Here is a 15524-nt window from a genome sequence, read left to right on the forward strand (position 1 = left end):
AATTCCTAAATTCATTAGTATAGAAATTGTTTATGATTGTTTGTATTTGATGAAGTAGTGCTTGAGTTTTTACTCGGCGAGGTTTTTACACGTAGTTGACTGAGTTTTTTTGTTGGGATACATATGATAATGATATAGTATGAAGTAGGTACCTGATAAAATGATAAGTAATAACACTGTAAATACAAATCACGTAAGTATGCGTCATACGTAGATATTTAAACTATAACGGCTGGATATATGTGTATTCATTTTATATTGATGCAATCCGTCATGGACAAAGCTTCAGAAAATAATGAAGTACTATCAAAACTCCCTAATCCTAAATGAACGGTGAACACTCAGTACATCTGTCGGCACTCGGTAGCCGACTATGAGGAGTGGGTGTGGCTTAAATGTAGAGTGCTTACGGATCGTAAAATCGTATCACCATAGCTACAAAAACTTATTTCACCGAATATAGTACTACCACAGAATAAATTACTACGAATATCAATTACTCCGAATATGACTGATGAAAATTATGATACCACGAACAATCATTATTCCGATAACGATATTACCATGTATTACTCCGAAAATATTGCTACGAATATCAACTGCTTCGATAATATACAACTACGATTTACGAAATAATAACCACGGTTGTAGATGATATACACAATACACACATAGGCAACATTTGGGGGGGGGGGGGGGTGACTTGGGGAGGCTTATCCTCTATTTAAATTTAAATTTTAAATTTGAATTAACTTACCTACTCCTATTAATAAATGTCCTGCCTTTCTTACTGACACCTTCCAAACTTTTCAATTTAAACGGTTACCATAGGGTGACTTCTTAATCAAGCTTATTCATGTATAACTACTCTTTTCACATATACTTATTGTGCTATACAGTATAGATTGTGTATTATCTCATATAAATTTAAAAAAAAAATTTCAATTAAAGTGTTAAATCCTTCATTAGTTATCTAGTACAGCGGTTCTTAACCTTTGTGTAGTGGCGACCCAAGATATTTACCAAATTTTTCATGCGACCTTTTTATAAAATAATGTTCAATGGCAGAATAAAAAATAACTATTGGGTACTCTTAATTTAATATTTTTTTTTTACTCATATTACTTGTACTAATAACAGGTCATAATATTAATTAAATTATATTTAAAAATAAACATTTCTTTTAATAATTGTATTGTACATATTTTTTTAAATAATTTTTAATTTAAATAATGAAGAACTTAATGACTCCCTTGGTCTTGATGTTGCTTCACCAATGAATCAATTTGAGCTTTTATGGAGTTAGTAAGTGAAATACGCATCGTGGGTTCGACATCAAGCTTATTTCTTGCTTTGGTTTTGATCGTAGTTAGTGTCGAAAATCCGGATTCACATAAATATGTTGTTGCAAAAGGAACTAATTTCTTTAATGCTTCTTCGTAAAGATTAGGATACTCATTTCTTAAAGATATCCAAAATTGGTTTACATTTTTAGTGTTAAAAGATTGTTCTAATAATTTATCTGACGATAATTCTAATAGTTGGCTTTCATTTAATAAAGATAATTCATGATTTTCACAGGGCAAAAACGGGTTAAGAATCCACATATTGTTTGATCGAATATCATGAGATGGTGGGAAATACTTTAATAATTTATTTTTTAATTTTCGACAAATGTGTTTTAATTAGATATTGCATTATATTAATTTCATTTTTTTTTAATAATTTTTCTTCAGTCATATTATAATATGATGGAAACATATCATATGTATTTTCCTGAATTCGTTTTATCCAAAGATCAAGTTTCTTTAGAAAAGCTTCAACTTTATTATAACATGTAAAAATATTAGTTAATGGCCCTTGCATACTCAAATTTAACTCATTTAATAACGAAAATATATCTGAAAGATACGTAACTTTCTTTGTACCAATTATCAATACTGTGAATTTACGAAAACGGTTTCATTTATTATTTATATTATATTATTATAAGGCTTAAAAATAAAAATATTATACCAACGTTTTAAATTTTAGCCGACCCATTTCAAATTATTGGCGACCCAAAATTGGGTCGCGGCCCTATGGTTAAGAACCGCTGATCTAGTAAACAATGTTTGAAAAAAATTGTATAAATAGGATAATAAATCGAAGGTTACAATTATTCTAATATACATAATGGTGTATAGTAATAATATGTATCATATCTACCTAAATGTTGTAATTTGTTTTAATACAAATGCTTTTAATTTTACTAATAGGTTAGAAGTATTATAATTTATTAAAATATTAAATGTAGGAAAGTGAGTGAGAAAAAAAATTACCCTAACCTAACCCTTTAGTAATAACTTATAAATAATAATAGTACAGTAGGTAAATATAATCTCGATTTGACAAATATAACAGTGAAATTAAATAATTTAATGTTTTTGAAATTTATTGTATTCCTGTTTATGAATCCCAACATCTTAAATGATTTTTTGACTAATGTATTAATACGTTATGTACGAATGTACCTACTACAATTATAAATGTTACAATTATCCAATAAAATGGAGGTGAGCATACCCGGTGAATCGCCATATGTAGTATATATAAATGTAGAAGATCAGACAAGTTGGAAACAATCTGTAAACTTTAATATAATATGATCAGTACCCAAGTGTACCTATAATACTCGACGTGTACCTAATCAACACCAGCTGGAGCATAACAGCCACGGATTCCGTGCAACAGCCTAAACCCTAAAGGAACTTTGTATTTGAAAATTTACAATTCTAAATAATAATTAATAAGTGAATATTTTTTAGATTTTATTACTGTTGAATTAATTACTGTACTCGGAACTATTATAAATATTATAACAGACAAACTAAAGAGAAATAAGTAATAACATAGAAATATCTGATTATATAGGTAAGAATTAGAATAATGAGGGAAATACAACAGGACAGTGTCAAGAATTTCAACCGGTATCCTTCAACAACATTTCAGAGCATTTTTTATTTTTAGTAACTTATAGGTGCTTTGTTAGTTCATTATATATTGCTAATAAAAGTTTTCACAGTGTGAAATGGATTTACTCGTAGGGTAAACAAGAACGTTCCTTTTTCATTTTTAACTATTCAGCTGATAATTTTTTTTGAGAATTTTGAAGTATCTAAATCAAAGTTCGATCTAATAGTTATTGAGTTTTATATAACTATTTGTGCACTAAGGATATTATGCCCATAGTAATTGGTCAAATAGATTAGAGGCTTGAATGATTTTAAAATGTTAATAATTACTATTGATCTATTTCCTTTTTATACTCATGTAGCCACGACCAGAGAAGAATTTAAAGAATATTTTAATTCAAAGGAAGGGCGAGTTTCGTGGCAAAGTTTGTGAGTATAATATATAATATTATGCATAGTATTATATTAGTATGTAGACAATGTAGTATGACAGTATGTATGTAAATTATTTACGTAATTGGTAGAAGGTTATTTAATATTTAATTGTTATGATTATACCTATTATACACTAATGTTTCATTATGATTATTAATTTAAAAATGTTTGGTTAATAATTTATAATAGGTACCATATTATGTATTTTACTACCTAATTAATACAATAATTATGATACATATTTTACCAAGGGCAAGGTAAATAAATTATAAATATTTAAAAATAAATTAATCTATTGTTTTTGTTTTTTTTTGATATTTTATTTTGCTTATATTAAAAAAAGTTAATATAAATTAAATAAGCAGATGCATGCAATGGTGATACATCTAGATTCCTGGTACCAGATTATAATAATACATTAATCGCTACACTTGACAATTTGGATGATTTGTTCAGACAATTATTATTTTTACTAATTTTTGTATATTTTTTGGGATATTATAATAAATAATAATGTGTCCTATATATTAATTTTATAATGTAACTTGATTTTTTTCATTGACAAAGTTTACATGAACCCAATTTTACTTGTTTTTTTTCCAGGCGAAGCTTACATGCGCCCATTAGGAAGGCCAAGATTAAGATTGGTAGACAGGGTCAGTGGTGCAGGAACTATTTTTCATGAGAGGAGGGGGCAAAACATAACAATTATTATATATTTATTTGTGATTGATAACAAAAATCCTTTCTCAATATTTTATTCTTTTAATGTTGATATAATGATATAGGTAGCAGGGGCGTAATTACGGGGGGGATATGTGGATAGACCCCCCATGAGCTATATTTTTATACTGTCGTATACCCACAAATAGTTCAGATACAATTATACAAACTTGTAAATTAATAATTATTATTAAACTAAAAAATAAAATAAAATATTTAGTTGTGTTAGTACGGATTATAAATATTTACTCGGTAAACGATGAGCATGATTTTAAAACATATGGTCTGTTTCATTTTAATTCTTATTTATTAATAAACACTTGGGTGCCCTGCCACACCTGTACCTAATTACTGCAGTACCTACTTCCTACACACTACATGCATATTATTATAGATTATAGATGGTAAGTAATCCGATGATGGGTAAAACCACTATTCCAAAAATTAAAATTTAATAATTAAAATGTAACTTCAAGATTTACATTTCGTAGAACGAATAATAATACTACGAACGCGCGCCGACACTAAGTAGTAAGTATCTGCATTGATTATCGCGATTACGTACACACACTACATACTGTGACATTCTCGATTCTCACATAGCCACAGTGTCAGGCAATTGATTTAATTTTCATAAGCTTTTTTTTTATTTTTTTTATTTTTATAAGAAATATACCATCTGTACCCAGAGACACAATGGGCTAATTTACAAAGACGTGAATGAGTTGTTGGAAGAAGCCACCCAGTAGTAACACTTCCTAATTCCTATTGACTTATTATTATTTTTTCTTTTTTTAATTTTCATAAGCTAAAAGCAAAATGGAGCAAAAAAAAAAGAAAATTACCGGCAACTAATAATAATCTTTTGAATTTTTTTTTAAAAGAAGCCCGGACTTAACGTAAGTATTACAATTTTAAATTATTCAAAATACTACACATTATTATGCCCGGAATTATATGTTTTTTAAAATCGTATAAAAAATGCATGACGTATTTTGTACTCTTATTATAATTAACATTGCAACTCGCATCAAAAATTAGCAAAATTAAATAAACACCAGTTAAAAATGTATTGACAATTTAACTGCAGTCTATGCAGTTTATTCAATAAATATTATGTCATATTAATTATTATAAAAAAATGAATGAGTCTACTAAAAAATAGAATTTAATAATTAATAATAATAATAGTAATAATAATAGCCTAATAATAATTTAAAAAAAATTTAATTCGATTTTACCTATACATGTTCTTGTTTATTAATTAAGGAAAGCATAGAGAAATCTGATGATGTATTACCTCATGTGGAAAATAAAAATTTGATTCAAACTGTCCAAGTAACAAATAAGGTATAGTTTTGTTCTATGGTATTATACCTGTAGCTTGACTGCTAACACTGCATTATCATTAATAAATTATGTTCTGCTTCGTAATTTTTTAGAGCGATCATTTTGATGCACGTAAAAATGACATTGCTTTGTTTATTATAGACATGATTTGCTATCAGACGAAAAAAAAAATAACGTAAGCTTTTCGAATGCTAATGCCATGTGTTGAGTTATTAAATTATACCAAATGTAGATAAGGGGGTGTGGGAGGCAAAGGCCTCCACAAGTTTGCTATGCAAATTTATTTCAATCCCCCCCCTCATAAAACATTCTCAATTGCGCCACTGATAGGTAGTTTATTATAATATAAGAATTATTAATATAATTATAGTATAATATAAATATGAACGCATTACTCGTATATTTATAATTTATATATTGAAACAAATCACAAAACTTATACCTAAAGACCTAAAGTTATACTCAAAAGTAACAATATATAAATAAATATATTTACTAAATACCTGAAGTTCTATTCGAAAGTAACTGTATATAAATAAATGAAATATAAAAAAATGCAAGCCTGGGCAAGTTAATGATAATTTTTAACTGAGTTAAGTTAAGTTTATAGAATCCATTTTGAAAAGTTTAAAATTTATAGTTAATCTAATTTTTTTTAAACTCAGTTAAGTTAAAAGTTATATGGAAACTTTCAACTAACTTATTAACTTAAGTTAATAATTATTTTTTTAATATATAAATAGCTAGTCATATGGTTTGAAATAATAAAATTCATTATTATTATTACACTCAAAAAATAGACATTAAACTAAATTTGGAAAATAAAGGTACAGATTCAAAGAATTATGTAGTTGTAGTAGGTGCCAAAAGTATACAAAATAAGATATATGAATAACCTTTTGATTTATTTTAATAGATAATAATATAAATATATAATATAAATGTTTTAATTAATAATTACAAATAACATGGTATTAATTTTTAATTGAATACTTTTTCAGAAAACTAAGCAAAACTTATGAATCAGTAAAATATTTATTGAATTATGTATTAATTATTAGCATGAATTAAATGTATTTTTATATATATATATATGTCGCAATGTCGCATCCACATAGTGAAACTACTCATTTTATGAACTGGATATCCAGATAGTGAAATTCGTCCAGATAGTGAATTTTGACGAAAATACATTACATGGACATCCATTTCATGAAATGGACAATATCTATATCGTGTACTTTGTGTAATTATTATTTTATTATATAATGGTTCATAAACTATCATTAAACATTTATACATATATAATATTTAATTTTTCACGATTGATTAATATATAGGTAATTTTCAATATTGTTCTATACACAAAAATATTGCAATTATAGTCAATAAATTATATCATATTACATTATATTTTTATTTTATTTTTCATAAACCATACGTATATTATATTTTATAAACAACAGTATTACCTATGTCCTATATTAAGTGCTATAAAATATTAATGAAATTATAACTATAATTATAATATTTAACTATCTATATTTCTCTCTTGTTTTATTACCTAACAAAATAATTAATTGATAAACTTAAACATACCTTAAACTTTACATACATTTTTTCCTTATTATTTATTTTTACACGACGATTGATTATGACATCGACTGTTACATTGCATATTATTTTTAAAACAAGTACACCTATTTGATTGGCAAGGATTTTTTGCCTTACACTAACAAGACAAAAAATCCTTGCCCTCCTGAAATTTTTTTAATCATTTCTCTCACCTAAAAATCAACATTTTTATCAACTTGATCAGTAGTGAGAAATTGAGTTGTTGATTTTTTCAAACATTCACTACTGAACCATCCTTTGAGTAAACCATATTTTGTTAATTTGTTCCAAATTTATGTAATCCTTTTTTTTTGTTCCGTGATCACGCAAATTATGTTTGGGGGATCTATAGGTTAGGTTATAATTATAGTTAATTTCATGAATATTTTATAACACTTAATATGGGACATAGATAACACTGTTGTTTATAAAATATAATATACGTATGGTTTATGAAAAATAAAATAAAAATATAATGTAATATGATATAATTTATTGACTATAATTGCAATATTTTTGTGTATAGAACAATATAGAAAATTACCTATATATTAATCAATCGTGAAAAATTAAATATAATATACGTATAAATGTATAATGATAGTTTATGAACCATTATATAATAAAATAATAATTACACAAAGTACACGATATAGGTATTGTCCATTTCATGAAATGGATGTCCATATAATGTATTTTCGTCAAAATTCACTATCTGGACGAATTTCACTATCTGGATATCCAGTTCATGAAATGAGTAGTTTCACTATGTGGATGCGACATATATAATATATTAATATATATATATATATTCGTTGTTATTACCTATTAGTTATTAGTATTTACTATTTACTATTGTTATTTTTACACTACCCATGCCCGTATGCCGAGGTATAGAGGAATACCTATATATAATTAATTAAGTTATTTTTACTAAACAATTTTGATTAATGGAAGGAGAATTAAATTTTGTTTCATATTTTACTATTCTAGTAAATGTGTATACAATATGGATCAGATTTCAATAATAATTTTATTTATAATTTAATTATTTATAAATTAACTTAACTTGAAATTAATAATTGCATTTATTTAATACCATTGTTAATAACAAAACCACACAACTACACAAGGCTCAGTCAGAATTGGTTGGTAAAATTCGAAGACAAGTGAACAAAATAAATAAGAACTCTGTGACCACAGCTCCAAGTTCAACTGAACGTCACCTTGAATAACATTATACAATTATATAATTACAAAATGAAGTATCACATATTTTCATAAGTAATTAGGTACTCTGTAACAGTGTTGTGCATTATCTAGATAAAAATAATTCTAATTATCTGTTTATCTTATCTATTTAAATAAAATGGTCATCTGTGATAATTTTTTGGGAGAATTTTATTTTTTTATTTTGTTATGTTGTTGAGTTTCATATAGTATGTAATGTGTTGCCGTCCGAAATATTGGTCCCACAATTATGGCGGTCGATAGCGACGTCATTCTACTGCTGTGGACTGCGGCGCATATAATTAAAAAAATGCTCTAAACAAAATTAATGTAATCATATGATTTCTATGTATATTTACTTAAAACTTAGAAATTAGTGATACTTGGTAGTTGGTCAATTAAATTAATCAATAATTTATAAAACAGTGTTTTACTAGACGGAAATTAAATTGTAATTAAATTTTAATGACAATTTCCAGAATACTATTTTAAGCTTCTATATAATATTTAAAAATATCTTAAAGATTGATTATTAGTTTTCAAATTAATTTTTTTAATCAAAGAGTAGACATATTTTACTTATATGTGATATTCCATCACCTTTTAATTGTTTGTATCATTACTCAATGGTAATTTTAAAATGTGTTTTTTTAAATTTTTATTCCATAGATAATCTAATAATTAAATCATAAATTTAATTTATAATTCAAAATAGTTACACTCCATAGACCATAGTATTATAGTAATATAACATCAGATGAAATATAAATAATAAATTAGATTCGTACAAATAAATCATTAAAAAATAATTTTATCTAGTAATAATTGTTCAAATTTAAATCTTTTCTAATTTATTTATTAGATATTAATGACATGTTTTTATTAGGGGGCTTAACATTTACTTAAGTAAGTTGTTAATCTTACAATAGTATAGGCCCTAAAATAGTAAACATAGTCCATTGACACCAGTGCTGTTAAAATAATTTAGTGTGAATTGTGGAGGGGTGGTGGTAGATTTATAATTTATTTGGGAGGCTATAAGTTATGTGAAAATAGTTTGGCTTCCATGTGGTGATTACCAGCGAAAAAAAAAATATTCATAATTTATTAATCAATTAATATTAAAAAACATTCATTATTTTTATTAATTGTATTTTGTTTACCTAGTTGTATTTGTATATTTGGATATTGTGTTATAATTTAAAATTTTTAATGTTTGGTCTATTTTCTTGGTTTTCTTCAAGTGTAATAAATTATTACTATTATACATGCACCATACAATTTTAACTCTTTTTCAGTTATTACCTATATGTTTTTTTTAAACTGCTGTCAATATAAGATACTTGAAGATTTAATGCAAAGTTCTATTTTACGCTACAAGGTTTTTTTTTCTTTGAAGCATATAAAAGACTAAAATTTTGAAAATATTTATGAAAATCACGAAAATTAGCAAATCATTTTGTGGTTTAAAATTTATGCAATGTTCAATTTGAAAAACTAGGGTTTTCATAAGTAATTCATGGTATAACAAACAAATTCACGAACCCAGTTTTTATTTTGATAGATATTTCAAGTTCATAGGTATTTGAACGAAATTTGATGCATTTGAATGAAAAATAACAATTTTAGTTATTTTGTTGTAATTTAAAAATATTATCCGTGGGTACTTGCAAGTATATGAATTATAATTTTCATCACACATCTTCACACGAGCTGACAAGCATATAAGATATTCATCGAAGCCCATTATTTTGTTAAAATAAATACAAATACAAATGCTTTCTTCTTAAAACGAAAAAAAAACAATATCTTGTTCAGTATAACAGTATTTTTATTTTAAAGCCGAAAATATGCAACATGACACAAAGTGTAAATTTTGAAAAAAAAATTTTTATATAATTTATCATGATAATTTTCGACACAATGTGGTCATTTTTGAAGAAAAAAAATTGTTTTGAACAAAAAAAAATGGCCATTTTATTAAATTTATAAAGGAAAAAAAACGAAAAAAATTTTTTAATCTATTACCTCAAAAAAAAAATGCCAAAGGCAGGTAATAGTTAACCTATAAACTACAAAAAAAAAACACCAGGCAAGACACCAAAAGCTTTAGAGGGAGGGGATTGACACGGGATGGCGAGGTGGGTTTGTACTCAATGGCCACTGGTCACCTCCATACGTCCACACGACCGGTTCCGCGGGCGGACGAGCGCAGTCGCCGACGCGATTGTTCGCAGAGACGATCACCTAGACGACTGGTTTGGGCCCGACCACAACGGCCGCTCAAGCGAGTAGCGACTGGACGATTGGCGGCGGGGCGGCTATAGTGGCGCGATGTTATGCGCTCGACGATTGACAGGTGCTGAGGACGACTGTCGCGACAACGACGGCGGAGACAAAAGCACTGGGCGAGCGAATACAGCTGTGATTGCTGCGGAAACGACGCTAGAAGTCTCGCACCGCCGAACCCTGAAACTCATAATCGAATTCCCGCGGGTCCGGCGATGCTGCGACTTCCAATTCCTAGCATAGCTCTATCACTCAGCCTTGTGCCATAAAGTCTCCGCCGCCGCCGCCACAACTCGTCCTCGTGCACGCTCTGCCATCGTCGAAGTACCGTCGGGGCGGAATCGGTGCCCACGGCGGTACAACTAGCCGCCGCGCCGTGTCGTCGTGCGTCACTGCAAAGGCGGTCGAAGCAGCCGGGCCCGCGCCGAGTCGCCAGATGGTCTCGCCAACAAGCGACGCCAACAACTGTTAACTCGTCGCGCCGCGAATGGCCGTGGTAAGTACTCGGGAGACATACCGCCTTTCACCGAGTGCACTTTCCCGCGTCAATCCCCTACGTGTGTCTTGCGTGGCGCTCCTCGGCCGAGGAGGAGGGAGCCGTGAACTCCGGCCGGTTACTCCCCTCGGAAGCAACCGCACATCAGGAGACGTGTCATCCGTCTCACTCCCTTCCAGGCGGTGGCGACGATCCTCCGTGATCGACCGCCGGGAAGTTTGTAAGGTTTCTCTTCTGATGGCGGATGTTCCGGTTCACCCGACTCCTCCACTTTTGTATCGGCCTCGGCCGGCTCGTCTTCCACTAACACTGTTAACTCGTCAACTATTTTATCTGCAGCGTCCTGCTCTTCCGGTCCGACGTTCAGCGTCGCATCTCGCCCGGACGATCCGGACGCTTCGGGGAGATGCGGCACCTTGTCACCGCAGGCGAATTCCAAACTCACATCTTGGCTCAACGCCTCGACGATCCCGTCTAGAACAGACGACACTACCTCGTCTATGGACTCCTTTTCGGGCTGCATGACTACGTCGTCGGTCGTGTCGTCTACTTCAAGTGCGTCGATCGAATCGCATAATATGACGTTCTCCGTTGGTATGGTAGGGCCGGTTTCTACTGATAGGCTGGTCGTATCTGATCCTGGTTGTTGTTCTCCGAGGTTGGTGTTATCCCCGGTGCCTTCGTCCCCCATCAATATGTCATAGATGGTCATTATATCGGCGTAGATTTCATCGACGATCGTTTCGATTTCTGCGTTCATGATGTTTATAGTTTGGTGTTTTTTGGCAGTTGAACTTCTAGTCTTGCGATCAGTGTTGTCGGAGACAAAATTTGCAAGTGAATCAAAATAACAATCTCGCCTTAAACAGTCGACGAAAAATTAAAATATCCCCCTGACGACACGTCCGACGTCGTTTATAACTAGCCAGCGAGTCGTTGTTCTTAACGGCCGGCTTTTGGATTTCGAGCACGCTTATTTTTCTAAACAGTTGTTTTTGCACCCTAAGACGCGTAGGCGCCTACACTATATTTTAACGAAGATTGGTACTTCGATTTGTATTTGTACTATAGTTTTATAGTTGTAGAATAATAATAAAATAATAACTAATACGTCTGGTAGTATTTTAGAAGCTGCAGGACAGAACGGAATGAATATATTTATTTAACAAGGACGTGAGTTTTTTTTCTTGTATGTGTACATGTTTTGTAGTAGAAAAAATACTTTGATACTGTAGTTATTTATTACTTTTGAGCGGTGAATATATTCTTCTGTTTTTTCAAACCTATCTATTATCTGCGGTCGGAACTTGGAAAAGGTCAATAATTTAGTGTGGTATTAATATTATTCTGCATATTTAAGTATCATATTTTACAAATATAAGAATGGATCCCTATAATTTTTTTATCATATTACGTTCTTTTTTGTAGCAACCAACAATACAATATTACTACGAACACCAAAGGCTGATCAAAACAATACTCCAATAATACTAGAATAATTATTGTGTATATTATTAAAAAAATTAAAAAAAAATTATTTAGCATGACTAAAATAATAAATTAAGTAGGTACAATGAATGCCTGTTAAAAATGCCAACTCTATTTGAGACTTGATGGTGATAAGGCGAGCAGTATATTATGCCTACCTGCTGTGTATTATTGAAATAATATGTTTTATATTTATTTTGATTACGGACACGCCGATGAGCGGCTATAAGTGCAACTCACCCACTTTGGCAGGCAATGTGCGAAAATTCAATTATATGCATACTTATACCTGATCTGCCCGATGAACCACTGCAGACAACCAATAAACAAAAAAAAAACCATTTCTACTAAATATATTAATATTTCTCCTATAACCAATAGCAACCGTATACAAACAAACATTTTCTTCGTAAATCTCTGTTTGAGCAACTCTCCGGGTCGGACCTATCGGGTCCAATTGTGAATATAAACCATCCAGGATTGTGTCTTGTTAGATTAGTAAAATAAAATAAAATAAAATTGTACTCACGCAGTTTTTCTTGTAACGCCAACAACGGAAAATGGAAAATGAAGTCGTAATAATCGAATAATCATATTTCATACAGATAAAACCTAAATGTTATCTCTACTGTCGACTATTATGTTTTATGTAAAGAGAGGGTATTTACGACTTTAAATAAAATCGAAGGGAATAAAAATGATACGAAAATTGTCACTTTACAAAATTTAAACTTTACTTTATGTAGTGAAACATAATATTAAAACCTAATATTCAATATTATACGACATATTTGACAAGCCTGGGCAAGTTAATGATAATTTTTAACTGTGTTGAGTTAAGTTTATAGAATCCATTTTGAAAAGTTTAAAATTTATAGTTAATCTAATTTTTTTTTACTCAGTTAAGTTAAAAGTTCTATGGAAACTTTCAATTAACTTATTAACTTAAGTTAAGTTAATAATTTTTTTTTTTTAATATATAAATAGCTAGTCATATGGTTTGAAAAAATAAAATTCATAAACATTATTACACTCAGAAAATAGACATTAAACTAAATTTGGAAAATAAAGGTAGGTACAGATGAAAAGAATTATGTAGCTGTAGTAAGTGCTAAAAGTATACAAAATAAGATATACGAATATACTTTTGATTTAATTTAATAGATAATAATATAAATATATAATATACATGTTTTAATTAATAAATAAAAATAACATGGCATTCATTTTTAACTGAATACTTTTTCAGAAAACTAAGCAAAACTTATGAATCAGTAAAATATTTATTGAATTTTAACAAAAGAGTCATCTCAAAATTTTTGTCAGCCATTGATCCTCTACGTTTATCTAATAATTAACCTCCTGCACTAAACAAACGTTCTACATGTGCAGATGAAGGAATAGCCGTGTTACATTGTATATGCGTATATGTGTTTCTTAAAACTAATGGAAAATCTAATGGACTTTTAATGTTTGTGTTTGAAAAATAATTGTTTATTATAATTAGGATATCGTTATTTTCATTGGTTTCATAATTATTTAATCTAAAAAAGTCTTCTTCAGAATCACTACAATTATTGTCTGTAGAAGCAGTGGTAGTTATAGCAAGATTTGTTTCTGTTAACTGAGCATTATCAGTTATAAACTCCAAAAATTCATTCATATTATGTATTAATTATTAGCACGAATTTTTTTTTTTTTTTTTTCTTTATTAGTAATACACAATCTGTACACAATCGGCACAATAAGAGTATGAGCTGAGACACAATAAAAAAACATGAAATTATGAGCTAAGAAGCCACCCACCGATGACACTTATGTTATTACCACGAATTAAATATATTTATATATATAATATATTAATATATTAATATATATATATATATATATATATTCGTTGTTATTACTTATTAGTTATTAGTATTTACTATTTAATATTGTTATTTTTACACTACCCATGCCCGTATGCCGAGGTATAGAGGTATACCTATATATAATTAATTAAGTTATTTTTATTGAACAATTCTGATTAATGGAAGGAGAATTAAATTTTATTTCATATTTTACTATTCTAGTAAATGTATATACAATATGGATCAGATTTCAATAATAATTTTTTTTATAATTTAATTATTTATAAATTAACTTAACTTGAATCAGATTAAAAGTAACTCGTTATTTATTAAGTTTATATCAATTAAAATTAGTTAAGTTAAAAATTAAGTTAATGAAAATTAAATTTTAAAAAGTTAAGTTAAAAGTTAAAATTAACTTAACTTTTAACTTTTTAACGCGTTTATGCCCAGGCTTGCATAAAATGTAACCCAGGTACAATAATATCATTTATTTACCTTATCATACCTATTCTTACTCAATGCCCTATGGCAGAGGCGGCGAACCTTTTTGTAGTCAAGTGCTAAAACTTAAAATCCAGTATTATGAAATATGCTCGCGTGCCAAAAAAAAAATGAATTTTACTAGGTAAGATGAAAATAAAAAGCATGCAATAAATACACATATTTTATTAGGTACACATTTATTTGCAAATTTTTATTTCATATATTAATGTGATGCGTGCCACTGAAATTTGGTCAACGTGCCACTTCTGGCACGCGTGCCATAGGTTCGCCACCCCTGCCCTATGGTATTATTAATATTTTATCAGGTGTTATTATTTTTATTGTACATTTCATATTGGCTATTGTGACTGTGGTCTGTGGCTTTTTGCTAATTGTGTTTTAATTTATTAAATAATATGTATGATGGTTATTAATTATGTCCAAAAGAAATTTCGAAAGTGGGGCATCAAAAAGAAATAAGGGATCAAGATTTGTTATGTAAATGTGCCAACGATAAAACTCAAAAGAAGTTAAATTTTTTTTATGTACAATATATAGGCGCTAGATGTACGTGGACTTAATAAATATAACCATGTAAAAAAAGTA

The 15524-nt window shown here is 29.1% G+C and overlaps 1 protein-coding gene across 1 annotated transcript; it reads right to left on the reverse strand.

Annotated features, from left to right (window-relative positions):
* Positions 1 to 1241: 1241 nt before the first annotated feature.
* Positions 1242 to 1607, reverse strand: LOC111026854 (protein FAM200A-like). Its single transcript, XM_022305012.1, has one exon. It carries the CDS (start codon positions 1605 to 1607, stop codon positions 1242 to 1244), a length of 366 nt encoding a protein of 121 aa, XP_022160704.1.
* Positions 1608 to 15524: the final 13917 nt, after the last annotated feature.

This window comes from Myzus persicae, unplaced genomic scaffold (assembly GCF_001856785.1).
Source record: "Myzus persicae strain clone G006 unplaced genomic scaffold, MPER_G0061.0, whole genome shotgun sequence".
In the NCBI taxonomy this organism is placed as follows: Eukaryota; Metazoa; Arthropoda; class Insecta; order Hemiptera; family Aphididae; genus Myzus; species Myzus persicae.